A 21,832-nucleotide genomic window follows, 5' to 3' on the forward strand; every position below is an offset into this window, starting at 1 on the left:
TGGGAGGCAGCTGCCTCAAAGCCTTCAGCTCTCAACCTTCCTCATCACCTCTTCACCTCTTGGTTCAAAGGGCAGTTAGGAAGCACGAACCGTGTGCCTAACATTTACATTCTGGGGGAAAGTGGGCACATGTTTAAGGAGGTAATGTCTGAACTGAAAGATGAAAACGAATACACATTGAGACAATCTGGAGAAAAACAGGTTTCAGCTGTGCCCATCCTCACTTAAACCACATTTCACCTCCTTCGTCCTCTCTGCCACCCTCAATAACGCCCTCATAGGTATTCCAGCTTCACCCTTGTCCCCTGCCCAACTGTTGCTTCATTCAGCAGCCTGAATGATCCTTATAAAAGTTAAGGAACCTTTCCACTTCGTTTCTTATTTCTGCCAGGAATGTCTGTCACCACCTAACAAACTCCTATGCATCCTTGACAGCCCAGCTCTGATATCTGCTTCTCTTAAGAAACCTTTCCAGGGGCCTCCCTGGTGGCGCAAGGGGTTGAGCACCGCACTGTGAAGCAATCCGTGGCCTCTGCAGCACGAGTTCGATCTCTGGCCAGCCAGGGAGAAACCCACGTGGCGCAGCAGACCTCTCCTGTCTCGCCTGCTGCTCCCCTTGCGGGCGAATACACTAAATACACTGAAATAGCAGTGTATTTCAGTCAGTCTGCCTGTTCTGCTCCCCACTCTGTCTCTGGTGAATCTTCTCACCCCCCACACCTCTGGCCTGTACCCCAGCTCTTGTATGCATAAATAAATAAATCTTTTTTTTAAATAAAAAGAAACCTTTCCAGACCAAGAAATCTCCCAAGCTAAGCCCGCAACACACCCGCAGGCCCCCAGCCCGCCGCAGCCTGCGTCCCTCCCTCTGCCCCGCGCGGCCCACGATCAGGGGAGGTGCTGGGGGGCTGGACCCCAGGCCAGGAGCTAGCTTAGGCCACGGCCCACTGGGCAATGAGGTTTTTTAATAGGTACTGGAGAGCAGGAAATTATGACAAATTTCCCAGGAAAGGGACACGAACTAGAGTCTAAAAACTCACCGGCTCGCCCAGACGCCACTTTCTCCCCGGCCCCGCCCGCCCCGCCTGGCCCCGCCCGCCCCGCCTGGCCCCGCCCGCCCCGCCTGGCCCCGCCCGCCCCGCCTGGCCCCGCCCGCCCCGCCTGGCCCCGCCCGTCCCCGCCTGGCCCCGCCCGCCCCGCCTGGCCCCGCCCGCCCCGCCCGTCCCCGCCCACAAAGCGCCCGCCCGGCTTCCCGGAAGCGGGCGGACAGGTGACCGAGCGCGGTGGGTGCAAAGCACGCCGGGAGTTGTAGTTCCATCGCCGGACGGAAGCGGGGACAGAACTGCAGCGGGATGTGGCCAGGAGTATTAGCCGGGAGGGCTCGGGTGGCCGCGGGCAGATGCCCCGCGGTGGGGCTTCTCCTCGCCGCCCGCCCTCTCCCGCAGCGGACGCGGGAGGCCGGCCTGACCCTGCAGCGGAGCCTGCACGCGACGGCGGCCCGGACTCTCCCGCTCATTCCCATCGTGGTGGAGCAGACGGTACAGGGGACCGGACGGGGACCGGCCTGCGGGCTCGGGGCTGGCGGCACGACCGTCCCTGACACCCCTGTCTTTCCCCCGCAGGGTCGTGGTGAGCGCGCCTATGACATCTACTCCCGGCTGCTGCGGGAGCGCATCGTGTGCGTCATGGGTCCGGTGAGCACAGGCGCCCGTCTCCTCTTCTGCGCCTGCCCCAACCCCATGTGTCCCTCCTCCTCGAACCCCCTGACTCCCGCCACCTCGACCCCTGACTTTCCTCCCGAGGCTTCGCTCTAATTCAAACCTGACACCCACCTTCCTGGGCACATAAGCCCTCTGACCCCCTTCCTAGTCCCCAACCTTCCTCCCACCTTCCCACCCCCTCCAACCCCGGGCTCCCTCCTGGTCCCTTTCTCAAACTCTGCTTCTCCCTTCCTGATCTCTGATTCCCTCTCCCACCTATGATCCCCTTACTCACTCCTGGGCTCCCGTCCTGCTCCCCACCTGTCCTGACCCCTTCCCTTCCTGTGTCCTAAGCCCTCTGACCCACAGCTTCCTGTGCCCCAACCCCCCTAGGTGTCGACCACCCCCTACGCCTCATCCTTTCCTGGTTCTGAATTTTCCACACTTCTTACTTGGGCTTTAACCCCATCCTCAACCCTGTCTCATCTCCTGTAACCACCTCAACCCTCAATCTGGGGACACCCCCACTTGCAGATCGATGACAGCGTTGCCAGCCTGGTTATAGCACAGCTGCTGTTCCTGCAGTCGGAGAGCAACAAGAAGCCCATCCATATGTACATCAACAGCCCTGGTGAGCCAGGGGCATTCCTTAGGTCACACTGGGTGACTCAAGGCCAAGATCCTTGGTTAGACAGCGATATTCTTTCTGGGGAAAGAAAATTGTGCAGAGCTTCCTTCAGACTCTCTAAGTGTCTTGAAACCTCCAAAAGTTGCTTGTTCCTTCCTTTTAATCTATGTTCACAAAAAGGCAGCTGAATCCCCCTCTTTGATGCCACACATAACATTTTACCAACCTGACCTGGATGTCAGCATTTTTTAATTGGTAGATCCCTTGTTCAAAAAAAGAAAAATAGTGAATCTTGACTGACTGCTTACTGTGCCAGGCACTTTTCTGAGTACTTTACTTATTTGTATTTTACTCATTCGTATTAAACTAATTTCACCCTCACAACAGTCTCCCATGGTTGGTAATATTTGGTTACTCTCCTTTTTATGAGGAGATACAATGGCACCAACAGGCTGGGTACCTTGCTTAAAGTCACCTTGACGGTAAATTGTACAGGCCGGAGTCATACCCAGGCACGCTCACCCCAGGGCCTTCATTCTTACCCATCATACTCTCCTGATTTCTCGTTTCTCTTGAAAATTTGGCAGATCTCATTCCTTTGGGCCCATGTGGACATGTGACAACAGTCAGGTCACCCTTAATCAAGAGTTTACTTTTTGCCCTCTTCTGGCCTGTGGACCTGTTTCTGTCACCTTCCTAGCCCCTGGAGGTTTTTGCACTTGTTACCTCTGCTTTAAAGGGCTGCCTCTACACCAGTGTTCCCCAGAGACAGGACTGCAGTAGGGAAAGAGTGGCGGGAAGAGATGGCAAATCCCCTCACTTGTGCCCCAACCCCACAGGTGGCGTGGTGACCTCAGGGCTGGCCATATATGACACAATGCAGTACATCCTGAACCCCATCTGCACGTGGTGTGTGGGCCAGGCTGCCAGCATGGGCTCTCTGCTTCTCGCTGCTGGCACTCCAGGCATGCGCCACTCACTCCCCAACTCACGCATCATGATCCACCAGCCCTCCGGGGGTGCCCGGGTAAGTGCCTGGCCCTGGGAGCTTAAGAAACCATTGCAAAGAGAATTTGCTACAGTTCCCAAGAAGAGGCAGCTTGCCACACCATGCAGGGCCACACAAGGAGGCACCACAGACAGTCAGAAAGTGGAGGGAGTGGAAGGAGAATATGGGCAAGAAACTTTACTGAAGTTTCTCTGGGAAAGAATGAGCAAGGCCAGATAAGCAGGCACGGGACTGGCGAGTTTGAGTAATTCCAGCAGGCTCTGGGGTGTAGTTCTCTGGAGTCTGACCCTGGAGGGATTTGGGCAGGTTGGCAGAGTCTCTGAGAGTGAGAGTCCACAAAGGAGAGGGTGGGAGTCTATGCCTGGATTGATTAGTTTGCATTTAAAAGGTGTCCTGGCAGGGCCAATTGTTTGCTATCCCTAAGAATAGGTGGCCCTAGGTGGGCCCATCCTTCAGTCAGTGAAACTCCAATTATAGAAAATAGGGGCATCCCTGGTGGCGCAAGGGGTTAAGACACAACCTTCTGGCCTGTAACCCTGTTCTTATATGCATAAATAAATAAATCTTAAAAAAAAAAAAAAAGAAAAGAAGAAAATACAGTCATGCATTGCTTAACGATGTTTCGGGAAACTGAAATACAGTTTGGTGAACCACATACACCAGTGGTCCAAACCTTACTAGACAGTCATCAAGTAAGTTTGTGTACTCTCTGACATTCACACATGACATCACCTAACAACACATCCCTCGTCTCTTTGTCATTAAGTGATACATGACTGTATAGTTAATACAGGAAGCCTTCATGGTGGTGGTGAGGAAGAAACAAAATGTGGAGGGACTCGCAAAGCCCCGTCCCATCCCCTGAAAACCAGAAGTCTGAAGCCCAGGGTCCCCATCTCCAGCCTCCTTGTGAGAAGCTGACACTGACTCCTCCTCCTTCACTCTTACCCCGTCCTTGCTTTGGATACCCTGCAGGGGCAAGCCACAGACATCGCCATCCAGGCAGAGGAGATCATGAAACTCAAGAAGCAGCTCTATAGCATCTACGCCAAGCACACCAAACAGAGCCTGCAGGTGATCGGTGAGTGCACCTTCCCCCAGCGCCAACCCCGCCACCCCCTTATTTTAACTAACACATGTATATTTCAAGATTTGTGCAAAGCCAGACCCTCACAACCTCAGCACCAGTGACACTCATTCCAGATCATTCTTTTGGTGTATATAGTCATGTATACAGTCTTAGTCAATGAGGAACCACATGTACAGCAGGGGTCCCCATCTGGCTGCCACCCCCTAGATGCCAGTAGCACCCTTCAGTTGTAATAACCAGAAATGTCTCCAAATATTGCCCCGTGTCCCCTGGACATCAGAATCCCCCGTATTTGAGAGCCCCTGTTCTAGGCACTTTAAAAAGATCAACATACAGAATCCTCACAAAAACTTAATTGAAATTAAGTCAAAGGGTTGAACAAGGTCTTCACCAAAGATTTTTCAAGTGGCCAAGAAAAGATGCTCATCTTGTTAGTGATAATGTTTAATAACTTCATTAGTTATCAGGAAGAGGTAAATTAAAGCCTCAGTGAGATTCTGCTTCCGTCTGCTGGGACAGCTAAAATGTAAAATACTAGCACCACTGCCCTGATGACGTAGTGCAGCGGAGCACTCACACTGTAGCAGGGGTGAAAATGCTGCAACCGCTTTGGGAAGTTGTTTGATTCTCAGCTATGGCTGAGCCTGCAGCGCGATGCCACAGTTCCCCTGCGCAGTGAATAACCGAGAGAATTGCGTGCTTATGTCCACCACAGATTTGGACTGAAATGTTAATGCGGTCCTGTTTGGACAAGCCCCAAACTGGAAAATACCCAAATGCCCATCAGCATTAGGACAAGCGTGCTGCTGGTAGTCTGTTCACATGGTGGAATCAGTTACCTGTCAATTACAGAGGGTCACATACTGCGAATGCTGTCACTAGGTGACCATGTCACTCTCCAAATGTCATAGGGTGCAGTTACACAAACCCCAATGGGATAGCCTGCTACACACGTATGTGGTATATCCTGTTGGGACCCCTGTCACCTCTGTGGTCCGCTATTAGCTGAAGTGTCGTGGGACTGTGCTGTACTGCAATGAGAGAATGGACCGTGATGTGGCAACCTGGAGGAATCTCAGAAAAGTGACTCTGAGTAGAAAGAAGAGCAAACACTCTGATTTACTCAGGCTGTAGCTAAAAAACAAAACCTGGTATAACTAGTCTGTGCCATTGGGTCTCTGAGGATAGTAGTTACTCTTAGGTGGGGTTGGTGAGTGGGCCATCTTGAGACCTGGGGGGTAGTCTGGCAATGCTGCTATAGAAATATGGTCCTTTCTTGGTGTGGGGTCAGGCACTGCCAGATGCTAAGGTTGCAGCCTGCTCATCTCTTACTGCTGAACCTGGGGGTGCCCTTAAGGAACTCTGGATTTGGGGTGCCCCTAAGGAAATATATCCTGGTCGTGTGGGTTCGATCTGAAAGTTATCACACTGTCCATTTAAGAGCCATGTCCTTTTTTAGATGCATATTATATATTGATAAATCTTAAAAAGAAAAACTGAAACAGGTATACCTGTAGGCATACCTCATTTTATTGAGCTTTGCAGAAAATGCATTTTGTACAAAACCTACCAGCAAAAGGATTATAACACGCAGAAGGCTCAGGTAATGATTCTCATTTTGTTAGCAATAAAGCATTTTTTAGTTAAGGCATATGTGTTCTTTTATTTTAGTTAAGGCATATGCTACCACACATGTCATAGACCCTAGTATAGTATAAAATAGAATTTTTAGATGCACTGTGAAACCACAGAAATTGCTTGACTCTCTTTATTGCAACATGTTTTACTGTGGTGGAAGGCAACTAAACCCACAATATCTTTGAGGTGTGTCTGTAATCTACTGATGGAGAAACTGAGGTGTCTAGAAATAGAGGCCAAGATCACACAGATAAGAAGTGGAGGAATGTGGGCACAAGCCGGCCCCAGGGCTTTGCTCCTAACAACATAATCCTGCCTCCTGTTTGCCCTGGCAGAGTCGGCCATGGAGAGAGACCGCTACATGAGTCCCATGGAGGCCCAGGAGTTCGGCATCCTGGACAAGGTTCTGGTTCACCCGCCCCAGGATGGTGAGGACGAGCCTGAGCTGGTGCAGAAGGAGCCTGTGGCAGCAGCGGTGGCGACAGCAGAACCTGCCCCAGCAAGCACCTGAGAGCTGGACCTCATCCCCCAGAGGAAAGTTGAGGGGTCAGGCACTGCCAGATGCTAAGGTTACAGCCTGGCCACCCCTCGCTGCTGAGCCTGGGGGAGCCCTTAAGGAACTGTGGATTTGGGGGTGCTCCTGAGGATGAGTATCCTTGCTAAGACACTGTGATTTTAAATTAAATCTTTGTAGTCTTTCCTCCCCGCCTCTGGCACCTTCCCTCACTGCTCCGCCACTGTATTACCGTGAATGCCCTTCACCAAGCCCCTTCTGCTTTCAGCCTGACCCCAAGTTTCTGACCTTCAGCTTCCTAACTTCAGCCCACTCTACATGTTCTAGAGGTCGCAACAGTGTGACAGTGTGAAGAAAACATGGAAAGCCCTGTCCTCAAGGAACTTATTCTTGTCAGGGTTAACCGTTAAAAAAAAAATCACAATATGTGTGTGACAGTTTTAGTTGTGGTTCCCAACAAAGCCCTACTAACAAGGTGACACTTGAGCAAAGACCTGTGGCAGTAAGGGATGAAGCCATGTTGGTATTTTGGGTCGGAGCAGTCCATGCAGCAGGCATAGCCAATGCAAAGGGCCTGTGGCAGGACTGTGCCTGACGTGTGGGAGGAGCTACCAGGAGACTGCGGTGGCTGGAATAGAGTGAGTACAGAAGATGAGAACGGAAAGGAGATACATGAGGGGTGCAGATCTTACAAAGTCTAGTAGGTCTTAGTGAGAAAGAAAGTGCACCATGGGAGGGTCTGAGAAGAGAAAAGAGAACAGGGTAATTATGGCTCCCAAGTGGGGGTGGGTGGAGTATAGCAAGCCCAGAAACCTGGAGACCAGTAAGGATGCTGTTGGAATAATCTAGAGAAAGGCTGATGGCCCCTGCCAGGTGGTAACAAGAGGTCAGATTCTAGGAAGGTTGTAAAGGCAGGGATGATAGGTGGTATGTGACATCTGAAAAATTATTTCCAAAAAATATTGGCCCAAATATGGAGTCATTAACGGAGCCAGGAGAGGACCAGGTCTGAGGATCAGAGGATGATTTTAGACACATACCCTTTTACGTGCCTCAGACAGCACAGAGGATGAGCTAAGTGTGGGGTTAGGGTTAGGAATAAAAATGTAGGCAACGTGAGCCAGTCAGTGAATTAGCGATCAGGCTGAGGAGTGACTTGGCTCTGGCACGGTGGAATCACCGGCAGTCTTGAAAGGAGCACCTCCAGTACTATAGGCACCAAAAGCCAGACTGGAGCGGAACCAGAGAGAAGGCAGGAAAATGGAACTAGACAAGTCTTTCTAAGAATTACACTATAAAGGAAAGCAGAACATGAGGCTGTCACTGGAGAGAAAATCAGGGTCAATTTTTTGTTTTATATTTTCAATAGGGAGGACATTTTTACTTATCAGTTGCATTTTGTTTGAATTTTTCATAAGCACTTACATACCCTTAGCAGTATTTCAGTAAGTCCCAATTGATGGCCAATGGGGATTTGTCCCTCCCTGTGCCCCACAGTCCCAGATTACTTTGAAGCAAATCACAGCATTCACTTCATGTAATTATTTCAACATGTATTTCTAAAAGGACCAGGGATATTTAAAAGGACACCCACAATACCATTTTCAAATCTAAAAATAACAGTAATAACTTACTATGGTCAAAAGTTCAACCAATACCCAAAAATTTTTAGTGTGTTTTGTGAAACTCAAGACAGAGAAACTATTTAAATGAAGTTGGGAAGCTAGAGGTGGGCCGAACACTTGCAATTAGCAACATAGCGCACAGCTTGTGTCTCGAGTGGGAAGTGATGCTGCCCCCTCACCCCAGCAGAAGGGAGTCATGGGCAGAGCAGGAGCCAAGGCTGTGGAAGGGACCCCTGGATTTAGTTCTAGTGCAGTGCACCTGCATATTGCCATGAGGTTCACTTTTCATATTACCTATTGTTTCCGAATAAGCCCATTTTGTTGGTGAAACAGCTAACTGCTTTTTGCTGAGGTCAACTATTCAAATCAGGACCCAAACAAGGAGCAGCCATTGCTGTGCTGCTTGAAATTATAGATGTCTGCTGTAACTATACACTTACCCTTATTCTTTCAACCTCTCCCTCTTCTGCTCCTTGAAATTCCCATGTTGGAGAAACACGTACTTGGTTTTGTCGCATTTGCCACTGATGACTGGAAACTGAAGGGTTGCAGCATCTGCCCTCGGTATTTCCTGTGACTTGGTGCATAAACCTAGACAGTGTAATCGGGTTCAGGCCCCGCTTTTTGGCCAGCTGTGGGGGTGTACCTCCAGCAGGAGGCACAGAATCCAGTTGGCCCTTTTATTCCCCACGAAGTCGAGAATCCTTTTCTAGTGCCCCAATATTCCAATAAGGGCTGCAAAATGGTGTTATGCCATTTCTACCATTAAGAGGGTTTTGCTCGTTGTTTTCTTTATAAGGTGGGAGCCCGTCTGGGTGCCGGGGGGCCTGATTCAGCAGAGGGGGAGATGCGTGATGCAAACTCGACCACACGCCCTAACACTAGCAATGACAACGCTTTCTTGACCTCTGTGCCTTTCATCCCTTCCCACATCTGTCTGGCTGCACTCTACTGTCAACCTTAGGTTATGGCTCTTTTTCTTCCCCCCTGTCGCGCCATGTGGGACTCTCCCTGGCCGGCCGGGAATCGAACCCGCGCTGCAGAGGCTGCGGACAGCTTCACAGCGCGGCGCTCAACCCGCTGCGCCACCGGGGAGGCCTACGTTACGGGTCATTTTTAACCCCTGACACCTGACCCCAGGTCAAATACAGGCTTCTGGCCGCCCCCACGCCGTCCGGAGAACGGGCGGCAGCACGACCGAAAGTCTAAGCTCCTGGGCTCTGGCGCCCAGTAGCGCGTGGGAGGGGGTGGGCTCTAGGGAGAGCCAATCAGTAGCGCGGGGAGGAGGCGGGCTCTAGGGAGAGCCAATCAATAGCGCGGGGAGGAGGCGGGCTCTAGGGAGAGCCAATCAACTTGAGAGGGCGAGCCGAACACCAGCCAGTCAGCAGCCCTGAGCAGGAGGCAGGTCTCTGAGGAAAGCCAATCGCTGGCGGGACTCGGCGCAGCCACAGCCAATGGCTGTGCCGCGGGGGTGCGCCCTGACCCCGGCAGCCTCCACGACCCGGCTGGGGCTATGGCCGGGAGTGGGCGGCGGGCGTTGCGGACGCTGCCGGTGCCTGCCTGGGTGCGGGGCTCGGGCTCGACCGTGCTGAGCCGCCTGCGCGACGCAGCCGTGGTGCGGCCTGGCTTCCTGAGCGCGGCCGAGGAGGAGACGCTGAGTCGCGAGCTGGAGCCCGAGCTGCGCCGGCGCCGCTACGAATACGATCACTGGGACGCGGTGAGGCCGGCGGGGCGGGGCCTGGTGCGCAGGCGCCGGGGGGCGGTGCTTAGGCGTCAGGGGCGGGGATAGGGGCGGGGATAGGCGCTAGGGGCGGTGCTAGGCGTCAGGGACGGTGCTTAGCCGCTAGGGGCGGTGCTAGGCGCTAGGGGCGGTGCTAGGGGCGGTGCTATGCTCTAGGGGCGGTGCCTAGGCACTAGGGGCGGGGCTATGGGCGGTGCTTAGCCGCTAGGGGCGGTGCTAGGCGCTAGGGGCGGGGAGTGAGCCCCGGGATGGGGCGGGGGCACGGCCGGGGCGGAACCTGGGGGAGGAGAGCTGGGTGTTGAAGCTTGGGGGGCACTGGGGACTGAGAGCGAGCTTGAGAGATGAGAGCTGGGTCCAGGGGACTGAGGCCTGACCCAGATGGAAGCGCGGCAGAGTCCGGCATAAATAGGGCCAAGGCTGTGAGTTGAAGGCGTGCTGGACCGGGAACCTCGGGGCTGCGCCTCCAGAGTGTGCTGGCGCCCCACTTCCAGTCCCTGGAAAACCGTTCCTCAGCTCTGCACTGTTTCCTGCCTGCCCACCCCCAGCCCACACTCCAGGCTTGACCTGGGTTCTCTGGGCAGGCCATCCACGGCTTTCGAGAGACAGAGAAGTCGCGCTGGTCACAGGCAAGCCGGGCCATCCTGCAGCGCGTGCAGGCGGCCGCCTTTGGTCCTGGCCAGACCCTGCTGTCCCCAGTGCACGTGCTGGACCTGGAACCTCGGGGCTACATCAAGCCCCACGTGGACAGCATCAAGGTGGGCAGGGGTCAGCGCCTCGGAGCTCCCAGCTAGGGGCTGAGTTGGCCGGACGAGAGCCTGACTCATCGCCATGCCCCCTCTTCCAGTTCTGCGGAGACACCATAGCCGGTCTGTCCCTGCTGTCCCCCAGCGTCATGCGGCTGGTGCACACCCAGGAGCCCGGGGAGTGGCTGGAACTCTTACTGGAGCCAGGCTCCCTGTACATCCTTAGGTACAGCCTTGTTAATGCGCCCCCCACCCCACTAATCACACATCCGACACCCAGCAAGCACTTTGTGCACGCACCCATTCAGCTCTCACAGCAGACACTGCCGTGCCGCCTACAGCAGGCAGTCTGGAACAGAGGGCTGCCCTCATCCCACCTAGCCACAGCCTCTGTTTTCTCTTGCAGGGGCTCAGCCCGTTATGACTTCTCCCACGAGATCCTTCGGGATGAGGAGTCCTTTTTTGGGGAGCATCGGGTTCCTCGGGGACGACGCATCTCAGTGATCTGCCGCTCCCTCCCTGAGGCCAGGGGGCCCAGTACACCCAGCACCTGCTTCCAGCCAACAGAACCCCACATCCTCCCCTAGCTTCTCAGACAAGCTTATAAATAAAGTGGAGAATGGACAAGCTGTCGCCCTTGCACTGGCTGTTTGCTGGGGCTGGGACCTGCAGGGGAACCCTAGGAACCCACCTGGTCACCCACTGCAAGCTCAGGTGCACGCCGCACACACACAGACATGGGGCTGCAAAGCTGTTTTGTTTATTGTGCTCCTTACTGGCAGCCCCAGCCCGCTTTCCTTCTCCTCCGACTCCAAGCCTCCAGCGAATAACTCAGCAGAGCTCCTCCAGCGGCTGTGGGGCCCCGGGCTGGGCGTCCTTAACCACCACAGCCACAGGCAGCTGCCGAGAGCTGGGGCAGCCGCTGCCAGCGGTGGCGGTCATCAAGGAAGTCCACGTCAGAGTAGCGGGTGGGCCGGCAGCAGGGCCCGCCATGGGCTCGGCCCTGGCCCCGAAGCCGGGCCAGCGTCAGGCCGTGCTGGGTGCGGGCACCTCGGGGGCAGCTGCCAGCGCAGTAGCGGAAGATGACCGTCTCCTCTGAGGCGTAGCCCAGGCCCAGCTCTGCCACGGGCAGGGGCAGGCTCCACAGTTGACACGGGCCGGCTGGGGCTCGGCGTAGGCGGGCACCTGAGGGGGACAAGGGGCGGCTGACAGCAGGCAGGGTCTGGGTGGGAAGGACTCGGGCGTTCACGCAGGGTTCCAGGGGTCCTTACCCAGCTGTAGCCTCCGGGTCCCTCTGTCTGCTGCTGGCTCAGACAAGAGCTCTCCCTCTGCCACCAGGGCCCCTCGAGCCCCAGCGCCCCCGCCGAAACCCAACTGCAGCAGCAGAAGCACCAGAGAGCCAAGCAGGACTCCTCCCGTGGCCATGGTGACAGGCAGGTCCTCAGGGTAGGGACACCCCAGGCCCTCAATTTATCCCCCTGCCTGGACCGGGGAAATAACCTCTTCACTGCCGGCTGCTGCCCAGGGATAAAGGCCCCCACGTCCTCTGGCCCAGGCAGGCAGGTTCCTTCTGCCCCACACCCCATCCTTCTAAGAGTTAAGGGCTCACCCCCCATCCCACCCAGACATTCCACAGCCCCATTTCTGACACCCCTTCCATCCCCTGATTTACGAGAGGTGTAGCGGCAGCCAAGGCCAAGCCCAGGGCGGGTGACTGGGCTCCCCACCATACCTGCTGTCTAAAGGGAGAGGTGGGGGGCTCCTTGGGTCCCCCAGTGGGGCCCTTTCACACAAAGGCAGAGTGCTGGGGCTCAGGAGCCCATGGTGTGTGCCAGGTGGAGCAAATATGTGTTTGGGGAAGAGGTGAATTGGCAGATGGACCAGCTGACAGGGAATCCTCTATCATGGCTCCCGCCTAGAGGATTAAGGCATCATGCCCCTGTCTCCGGATCTGACTGAGCCAGCGACAAAACAGGAAAAGGGAGAGGCCCAGGGACGCCAGGGATGGAAGCTCACCCTGCAGGGACTCCCGTCTCTAAAAAGCCAAGCAGGGACCCCAGGGACCTCAGCCCCATCCTGGGTTCCCTGGATATAAAGCAGAAAAGAATGTTGAGCCCAATTAGAGGTAGCAGCACATCATGGCTTCCACACCCAGCTCCTGTGACCCCAGAAAAGTGAACCTCCTCCCCTCAGCCTTGAACGGAGGCTAGTCAGTTTGCTTACACACAACTATGACACCGGAGTAGCCTCACGGGTAGGAGCGTCTGTCAGTCAGCAGCAGTTGAGCATTTGATTTTGAAACTGCAAGTCTTGTCCCCTCGACCCGGGGTACCTGCCTATGGAACCCACCCTCACAGGTGAGTGAAAACACAAGTTCAGGGCTATCGCTGCCTCTTTATTTCAGCAAAGGACCAGAAGTGGCCCACCTTCCCTAAAATAAGGGAAATCCCTTTGTAGACTTTTCAGTGTGGTGTTTCTTATTGCACTGCTTATTGAGAGTACTTTCAGAAAGAAAAAATTCCCCTAGAATTAAGAAACGCAACTGGGATTTGAACCCAGGTCCTGCTGAATGCAAGACACCCATTAGGGACCCCTGGGATGGTGCTGGGGTTGGGGCGGGGGGCGCTTAGACTAAGGTCCATGTGGCAGGGAGAGCAGGGAAACTGCTAGGGGAAGCACTTCTTTCCTGCTGCTCCAAAGGCCTGGCGGAAGGTCAGGGAGGGAGGCTGGACAGACCTGGGACATTCCTGGGAATTAGCCTGATGTCTCAGGCATTCCTGCTCGGCAGCCAAGGGTGTGTGGAAATGGGTGGGGAAGTTTTCCACTTGAAGTTTCCAGCCACAGGCAAGACGGAAGTCTGACATCCTACCCACAACTGGATCAATCAAACAGTTCAGAAGAGAACTTGAAAAGCCCTCCCACTACAGAACTCTTAGCAATGCTGCATCATATAAGGGAAGCCCCAGGAATATCACTGGGATGCTAAAATATAGGACACCAGCAATAAGGGGACTGGAATTTTGGGTCTACATAGGGACCTCGGAGAACTAAATGGACTCAGGCCAGGGCTCCTGGTGCACCTGGCAAGGCAAAACCATCTGCAAGGACTAACCTGCAAAGCACCCAGAATTCCCAAGGATAAGGTTCCACCGCAGGCTAGGAGTCCCACACCCAAAATGATAAAAGAAAACAATCTATCACTAAAGGGAGTCAGATGACACCACAGGACACCCATGACTTCAGGTACAAGATGTGTGACTAAGGATGAAAGGCCAGATCAAAAATATATGGGGCAAGACACTGTCAAAACAGACCAACTGATGTGAAAAAGAAACAACCGCCAAAAGAAAGACAACTTCCAGATTTAGGAAACGAGTCATTGAAACTGAGCTTTGGGGCCTCCCTGGTGGCACAGAGTTTAAAAGTCTCAGCGCTATCAAGCTATCGCCAGCCATTGCAGCACAAGTTCAATCCCCAGCCAGGGAGGTGACCCACATGGCTCAGCAGACCTTTCCTATCTCACCTGCTGCTCCCCTCAGCAGTGTGTTTCAGTCACTCTGCCTGTTCTGTTCCCCACTCTGTCTCTGGGGAATCCTTTCACCCCCGCCCCCTGCGCCTCTGGCCTGCACCGCAGCTCTTGTATGCATAAATAAATAAAATCTTCTAAATAAACAAACAAATCTTAAAAAAAAAAAAAAAAAAAAAGGAAAGAAACTGAGTCTTAATGGTTTAGTAGCAGACAGGTCGGGAGAACTGGCAAAGTGGAAGCCAGGGCTGAAGAAAGGACTGAGCACGGGCGCACAGGCTCGGTGGGCGTGCTGGAGGAAGGGAGAGTGAGGAGAACAAAGTCTAAGAGGCTCCTCAGAGTTCCAGGAGGAGGGGCTGGAGGGGCTGAGAAGTAAATGGAGGTTTTTTCCTGAACCGATCATTCGGGGCCCTCGACTCAAGGAGCGGGGTGACAGATGGGCAGTGGACACACTGCAGGGAGCCTGCAGATCTCAAGAGCCGGAGGAGTTCTAGAGAACAAAGGTGGTTTATTGGGTCGGTGTGTAAGGGCCAGACCCTCACTCCTTGAGGGAGAAGTGCATCTTGTCGTTGATCATCTTGCGCTCGGGGTTGAGGCGCTTGAGGATCTGGGCCAGCACATTCACTGTCTGCTCGCTGCTCAGCCCCGTCTTCTTTGTCTGGAATTTCTTCAGCAGATCCTTGGTGGTCATGGGCTTGCGTGTCAGGTAGCGGCGCACGGCGTCCTCCGTCACCTGCACATCCCTGAGGAAGGTGAAAAGGTAGGTGTCACAGAGAGGCCTCCCTGTGGCCCTCAGCCTGCCCCTACTGTCCTCACACCAACTTACCCACTACTGGGAGTCGACTTCCCAGACTGGGGCTGAGGGGTGGACTTTCCCGACAGGCTCTGGGGCCCAGCATCCAGCCGCAACCTCTTGGCTGCTGGCGTCTCACTTGTCCGCTTCCCTGCAGGAGCAGAGGCAAAGCTGAGGCGTGGGGCTGGGAGGCTGGAACCCTGGGGCAGGTGGTACTAGGACTGTGGGCGCAAGGAGCTTGGGCCTCTGTCCCCCATCTGACCTCAGATCCCAACACTGAACAGAAAGCACAAAGGCAGAGGTCAAGAGGTCTTGGTGAAGCAGGTGGGATGCAGTCGTACCCTGCTCAAGCTTGCTGGCAGCCGCCTTGAGGGTGGAGGAGGTGTTACCACTCTCAGTGCTGGGTGTGCTGGGCCGACTGTTACCCCGAGAGCTCCCACCTGATGGCTTCCGCTCCCTCTTGGGGGGTGTCTTCTTCTTCTGCAAAGATTAGGGCTGGGGATGTAAGTCTGGAAAGACATACCCAGTTTGGCCCCCACCCCCAGGCTGGGTCTTACCGCCATGAAGAGGGCTGAGGAGGCCTCACTGTCAATGTCACTCTCCTCAGAGCTGTCCGACTCATCACTGCTGTCTGCACGGGGCCGAAGAAGGGGGTCAGTGCAAGAGAGCCCCAAGCCACCCTCAGCACCCCTTCAGTAAGGGGGCCTGGAAGGGAGGCCAGGCCAGCCCACCTTTCCGCCGCTTCTTCTCCTGGGGCGTGGGGGCCTTCTTCTCCTCCTCCTCCTCCTTGTCCTCCTCGGGCTGTTTCTCCTCCTCGCTCTCCTCGCTGCTTTCACTGTGTTCATCCACACCCTTGGGGCCCTCTTCCTGCTGCGGGACCTTGGGCTTGCCTGGCAGCTCGTCCTCAGAGCTGCTGCAGAGCGAGTGGGCAGTAGAGAGTGAGTGCGCATGCCAGGCCGCCCCCAGCTCCCGCCTCCTCCACCGGCCTCACCTGGAGCCGTCTGACATGTAGTCCACCTCCTGGCCCTCAAAGTCCCCGTCGTCACTGTCTTCAAAGGCCTCGTCATCCGACCCCTTCTTCTTCTTCTTCTTCTTGCCTGCCTTGACCTGCGGCCCCTTCTTCTTAGTCTTGGGGGCTCGGCCTCCTGGGGAAGAGGGAGGCTTGGGCTGCCACATTACCAGCTTCACGTAATTCGAGATGTTGGGAGCCCCCACCCCCAACACCTCGCATAAGCAAGGCCCATCCCCGGGCTAGACAATTCTTAGAGAAGGCAAATCAACCGATCGGGACTCCGTGCCCCCCAACTACCCCTTCTCGAACTTACTGGCCACACCACCATTCCCTGTCCCAAATCACCCAGGGCCAGTGCAGACAACTAGAAGCCACTCTTACGCTCCAGACTTCCCTGAGTTCATTCAAACAGACCAACTCTAAGCTTTTCACTCTGTCCTGTCTGGCCACAGCCAAGGCCTTCCCGTTGCTCTTTTCTGCCTCCTACCTACTCTGGTTTTTCCCCTCGTCGCCATGTGTTGCTGGAAGGTGCCAGTTTCTGGAGAACTGTGACTAACTCAACCGCTCCTTCAGTGACCTTCAGTCACCTCTCCATGCAGCCACCCGGTCACCTCTATAAACTACAACGTGGGTATAAATCAGGTGGGTGCACTGACCACCCCGGCCCCCAAGGGCTCCTCTGGGCCTTACCCTCCTCGCCACTGGCCTCGCTGTCATCGGACGACATCTCCAGGTCATCCTCCAGGTCGTGGATCCGCAGCTCGCTTGCCTTCTTGCGGCTGCGTTTCTCCTTCTCCTCGTCCTCCTCGTCCTGGTCCTGGTCCTTGAGTCGCCGCTGCTGCATAATGCTGAAGTGGTTCAGGACTTTGTTCCTCCTGCAGGCAGAGGCAGGGGGCACAATGGGGCTGACAGGGCCTGGCTGCAGGGTTTCCTCCCTGCCATCTCCTGTACGTCCTCCAGGCGGGCCCCAGAGGAAAACCACAGACACAACTTAGGTGCGATGAGGGATGATGTGACTCATGAATGCAGCGTGAGGCACCTTGAAATCACATGGGGAGAGCTGGCCCTTCTTCTGTTCTCTCTCCAACTGAGCTGCTCAAGGGTCTCTGTGGGGTACTGGTGTCCCAACACCTCTCATGGGCTCAGGCCTTCATTAGGCAACATAACGTACACATGTTCACCTGTATCTATTGTAGCCTTTTTAAAAATTTCTGTTTACTGCGGTGACAGCAGCTTTTTAAAATGTGACTACATGTTGGGCCTCCCTGGTGGCGCAGGGGGTTGAGCGCAGCGCTGTAAAGCTGTCCGCAGCCTCTGCAGCACCGGTTCGATTACCTGCCGGCCAGGGAGATTCCCACATGGCGCAGCAGACCTCTCCTGTCTTGCCCGCTGCTCCCCTCAGCAATGTTTTCCATCCGTCTGCCTGTTCTGCTCCCCACTGTCTCTGGTGAATTCCCTCACCCTCCCGCACGTGTGGCCTGAACCCCAGCTCCTGTATAAATAAATAAATCTTTAAAAAAAAAAAAGTGACTACATTTAATGAGAAGTGTTAGGATTCGATCTAGTAACATAAGCCAAATTCATGGGTGGTTTAAAGGAACAACACGTTGCAGAAGAATGTGAATGCGACTAGTTAAGAATTCCACTTCCAATGTGCCTGGCCGTACGTGGGAAACAACCAGATTGCCGAGGGAAAACACACCTCCACTGAAGTGCCCCAGCTGGAGAGTAAACACCTGACAACTGTCACTTCTCCCCAGGTTAATGTGCAAATTTAACGTGATTCAATTAGAGGTCAAGTTTTTGCTCCCCAAAACTGATGAAGTGGATCCTAGAGAAGATATAAGAAAGGAAGCAAATAAGAGCATCCGGAAGAGTTCTGGGAAAGAACACAGATGGGGAGCCTGCCCTCCAGCTTCTGACCATGTAGGAGAGCCTCAGTGATGGAAGCAAATGGGGCAGCGAAAGAGAAATGGATCAAAGGGTGCTTGGTAACAGGGACGGGCGCTCCTCACTGCATGACTGTTAATGGGGGCTGCTTTGGGAACACAGTTGACACCTGACTCATTCAAAAATGTTAAAACTAAAGAAAATGATAACGCTAAGAGGAAAAGGTAGTTTGTTTGTTTTTTTTTTTAAACTTTCTGGGATCCACAGACTCTTTGAGTGTCTGCTAATCTGGCCCATACAGGAAGGAAGACTTGCAGACACCTGCGTCGCCTGTAAATACCCCATGGCAGCGGTGGCCCCAAGGTGGTTATATCCTTAGCCTGACATTCAAGGCTCTGTGCTCTGGGTCCCAGTCTCCCCTCATCCCCACAATCGCTCTTGTCTGGCCTCTGTGCCACTTCCCTCTGTCCTCAGTGACCTTAGTTATATGCACCCCATCTGGAGGCCTCTTCATGAGACAGGGAACCCCCCACCCCCCAGGAACAGAGACTCTGCTCCACCCACTGATGTGACTGTCAAGGGCTGTGTTCATCTAAGCAACAACGAAGCAACTAAGCTAAAGCCCTGCCCTTACCCCTCCTGCCTGGGGATACTAGGGGGTCAGGGACACCCCATCTCACTCTGCATCCTGCCTCCCTCCAGCCCCACCCAAGCTCACTCACCTCTCCCACTCCTCCTCAGCCTCCTCTGCGGTGAGCGTGCGGTGGCGGGCCAGTGGGGTGAAGTTGTACCAGTTGTGCACAGGGAACGCCTCAAAGGCCCCATCAGGGCACTGAGTGAAGATGTAGTAGGATGTGTTCTCCGTCACACCTCCCTTCTTTATGCCCTTGAACCTGCAAGAAGACACAGTCATGGCATGGCCCCAAAACGAGCCCTGGTCCACCCAAACCACCCTTCAGGTCTGCCCCCAATTCTGCAGAACCACCAATGTTCTCCCAGCAAAACCCTGTATTTCGGGGGATGGTTCAGGCTGGATCTTCAATTCTCCGAGCCTCAATTTCCACATCTAAAAAATAAGGCCAATGCACCCCACTTCACACAGCAGACCCAAGGCTCTCAGTATGGGATATATCATGGTCCTTTCTTGAAGGACTGTGTCAGTGGAGCCACGAAGAGCACAGGACCTATGTTCAGATCCCTCTGAATATGCCTCTGGCTCTACCACCCAAGCTGTGCTGGAACCCAGAGCTCACTGAGGGAACAGGATGGGACAGGCGAGGAGGGCCTGAATGGGCCTAATCTGAAGCAGACACACCAACAAGGCCACCATTTCCTCAGGCCTGAACCAGGGTCAGGCCTCTGGCCTGCAAATCTGGGCTTCCTACTCTGAGTGTCCCTTCCCTGACTGAAACCTTCAAGGTCTCCCTGAGGCCCACCCTACCCACAATTCGGCTGTAGTTTGGCATATACTGTGTCATACCATCCACACAACCTCCATCACTGTCATGTGCTGTGATAATCCCTAAGAGTCCAGCAGGCCATTTTGGGCCTCTGTGTATGATATTCTACCTGGAGTGTCCTGCATCCACTAAACCCGTCCCCCCGTGTCTGGGAAGGCCTTCCAGTCTTCACAACCCCAAGGCCAGGAGCAGCCCTTTGCCACACACAACCAGGAACCAACACCAGGGTTTCCAGCATACTGGCCCTTAGAGCTCCTGCATGAGCATCAACTTGTTTCAATTTTAAAAAATAAAACCCCACAAGAGAGGACGTGGTCTGATCTCCCACTGTACGATGGGACAACCAAGTTCAACAAGGACACCCAGCAGAGCAAGGGCATGGGGCGGGGTGCAGAGTGTTGGGGGAGCTGCTCTCAACACTTACTTCCTGCCTGATTTGCCGTTGACACGGAGCAGCCAGGGCTGGTCTTCTGGCCGGAACTCCTTGAGGACAATGCCATACTTCTTCCTCCGGGCCTCCTCCCGAAGTTTACGGTTGAACTCACTGCCTGCACCAGACTCAGGCATCTCCTCTTCTTGGTAAATCTTCTTATTGCTTAGGTCCCGTTCCAGCCGGGCCTGAGGAGGTCAGAGAGAAAAACCTCTAAGCAGGGAATCTGCTTTTAAAGCTTTTTAAAACTTCAAGATTATTTCCCACTGAGAAATAGGAAAAAGAAAAAAAAAAAAAAGGGAAGGAAGGAAACAGATCACTGTGGTCCTTAAACAACAAAAACCAGTTCATGGATCTCCTTTCCTCTCTCTCTCTACATCCAACTCTGGACTATCCCATGAATTCAGATACCATTAAAGGCTGAGGGTTTCCAACTTTCAATTTAAGAGTAATTTAGGAGTATATAGTAAATTTTAAAATTTTAAATTGCCATGTACTGTTTATCTTAGGGATTCTCTGTTCATAATGAAGGATAAAAATCTCACTCACACACGGCTATTGCAGCATGGCTTATTATAGCAAACTATAGAAAATGAATCTAAATGTACATCATTAGGGGACTGGCTAAGTACAATGGGGTTCATCCATTAAAAAAAAAGCAGCAATGAAAAGAACAATGGCCAAGACACATTAACTAAAAATGCAAGATGGGCCTTATCACTTCTCATTGTTGTACGATGGCAAGTTACTGGGAACAAAAAGATCCTACAAATTTGAAGGCAGGAGGGGAAAAAATTATGGCCTGTGGGATGCCCCCTCCCATTTTTGCAAATAAAGTTTTACTGGTACACAGTCTCACCCATTCACTTATACTTCATCATAACTGCTTTCACTCCACAGGAGACTGTCCTGCCAACAAAGCTGAACAACTATTAGCTTCACGAAAGAGCGTGCTGACCCATGATATACAGGATCAAGAATGAGAAGGGCAGAGAGCCTCAACAGAAAAACCAGAAGCTAAAGAACAATGGAGCAAGTCTTCAGGATTCCAAGAGGAAAGAGTCACCAACCACAAGTCTGATCCCCAGCTAAGCTATCTATCAGGAGGATAAAACAAGGACAACTGTAGGAATCTGGAGACTCAAAAAGTCAGTCTCATAACAGTCAGGGCCTCCCCGGTGGCGCAGCGGTTGAGCGCTGGGTTGTGAAGCTGCCCGCAGCCTCTGCAGCGCCGGTTCGATCCCCGGCTGCTCCCCGGCCACCGGAGGAGGGTCCCACAAGGCGCACAGACCTCTCCTGCTGCCCGCCGCTCCCCTCAGCAGTGTACTTCAGTCCTTCTGCCTTTTCTGCTCTCTGCTCTGGCTCTGGTGAATTCTCTCACCCTCCCACGCCTCTAACTGTACCCAGTGCTTGTATAAATAAATAAATATTTTTAAAAAATAAAAAAAAAGTCATTTAATGCCATATGTCATTTAATGAATAGGATATGTTCTGAAAAATGCATTCAAATGCATTTTGAGAAGTGCATTCTCAGCCTTCTTCATCTTGTATATAGAATCCTCTGCAATTCTGCTCTGGCCCCCACCACTCAATCCCCAATCCATCAGTAAATACTGTTGATCTTACTTCCAAAATTCACTAGAATCCAATCACTTCTCACACCACCCTTTGCTCCAAGCCCTACTACTGCTCATCTGGACCCAAAACATGACCTCCGCCTATTCTCCTGTCCTTGACCCCTACAGTCAGTCCTCCAACACTGCCAGATCACATTACAACTTCCTGGTTTAAAACCTTTTTAATGGCTTCTGCTATAAACTAAATGTTCCTGTTCCCAAAATAGGCATTCGTTGAAACCTAATGCCAAAAGTGATGGAGTTGAGATGGACGCCTTTGGGAAGGGACTGGGTCTGAAAGGTAGACCCCTCATGATGGAATCAGTTCCCTTATAACAGAGACTACAGAAAGTTCCCTTGCCCTTTCCACTATGTGAGGACACATTGGGAAAAAGGTCATCTATGAACCCAATAGCT

At 53.5% G+C, this 21,832-nt stretch overlaps 4 protein-coding genes across 4 annotated transcripts; 2 read left to right on the top strand and 2 right to left on the bottom strand.

Moving 5' to 3' along the window:
* Positions 1-1,352: 1,352 nt before the first annotated feature.
* CLPP (caseinolytic mitochondrial matrix peptidase proteolytic subunit) lies at positions 1,353-6,765 on the top strand (the record flags this gene model as incomplete). The annotated part of the gene is made up of 6 exons (XM_084250544.1): positions 1,353-1,538; positions 1,623-1,694; positions 2,235-2,331; positions 3,168-3,355; positions 4,313-4,418; positions 6,401-6,765. The coding sequence occupies 6 exons, from the start codon at positions 1,353-1,355 to the stop codon at positions 6,574-6,576; spliced, it is 825 nt and encodes a 274-aa protein (XP_084106670.1). The 3' UTR covers positions 6,577-6,765.
* A 2,952-nt stretch (positions 6,766-9,717) lies between these two features.
* Positions 9,718-11,307, top strand: ALKBH7 (alkB homolog 7; the record flags this gene model as incomplete). Its single annotated transcript, XM_084250785.1, has 4 exons — positions 9,718-9,921; positions 10,527-10,700; positions 10,790-10,914; positions 11,095-11,307. The coding sequence occupies 4 exons, from the start codon at positions 9,718-9,720 to the stop codon at positions 11,273-11,275; spliced, it is 684 nt and encodes a 227-aa protein (XP_084106911.1). The 3' UTR covers positions 11,276-11,307.
* A 258-nt stretch (positions 11,308-11,565) lies between these two features.
* PSPN (persephin) lies at positions 11,566-12,122 on the bottom strand (the record flags this gene model as incomplete). The annotated part of the gene is made up of 2 exons (XM_084250954.1): positions 11,960-12,122; positions 11,566-11,873 (listed from the first exon to the last, which is right to left on the bottom strand). Exons 1-2 carry the CDS (start codon positions 12,111-12,113, stop codon positions 11,566-11,568), a joined length of 462 nt encoding a protein of 153 aa, XP_084107080.1. The 5' UTR covers positions 12,114-12,122.
* A 2,613-nt stretch (positions 12,123-14,735) lies between these two features.
* On the bottom strand, positions 14,736-19,966 carry GTF2F1 (general transcription factor IIF subunit 1). The gene is made up of 9 exons (XM_084249054.1): positions 19,794-19,966; positions 18,632-18,802; positions 16,710-16,894; positions 15,999-16,152; positions 15,739-15,920; positions 15,565-15,638; positions 15,349-15,487; positions 15,041-15,158; positions 14,736-14,957 (listed from the first exon to the last, which is right to left on the bottom strand). Exons 1-9 carry the CDS (start codon positions 19,934-19,936, stop codon positions 14,753-14,755), a joined length of 1,371 nt encoding a protein of 456 aa, XP_084105180.1. The 5' UTR covers positions 19,937-19,966; the 3' UTR covers positions 14,736-14,752.
* Between the last annotated feature and the right edge of the window lie 1,866 nt (positions 19,967-21,832).

The sequence above is a fragment of the Talpa europaea genome (assembly GCF_964194135.1).
Source record: "Talpa europaea genome assembly, chromosome: 12".
NCBI lineage: Eukaryota > Metazoa > Chordata > Mammalia > Eulipotyphla > Talpidae > Talpa > Talpa europaea.

What these genes read in the sequence shown, in the direction of transcription:
- GTF2F1 (XM_084249054.1), bottom strand. Translation starts at nt 19,936, where the DNA reads ATGCCTGAGTCTGGTGCAGGCAGTGAGTTCAACCGTAAACTTCGGGAG. An exon ending in CGAGGCCAGTGGCGAGGAGG is followed by an intron (nt 16,153 to 16,709) that starts GTAAGGCCCAGA and finishes CCTCTTCCCCAG; the next exon opens with GAGGCCGAGCCCCCAAGACT. An exon ending in TACATGTCAGACGGCTCCAG is followed by an intron (nt 15,921 to 15,998) that starts GTGAGGCCGGTG and finishes CTCGCTCTGCAG; the next exon opens with CAGCTCTGAGGACGAGCTGC.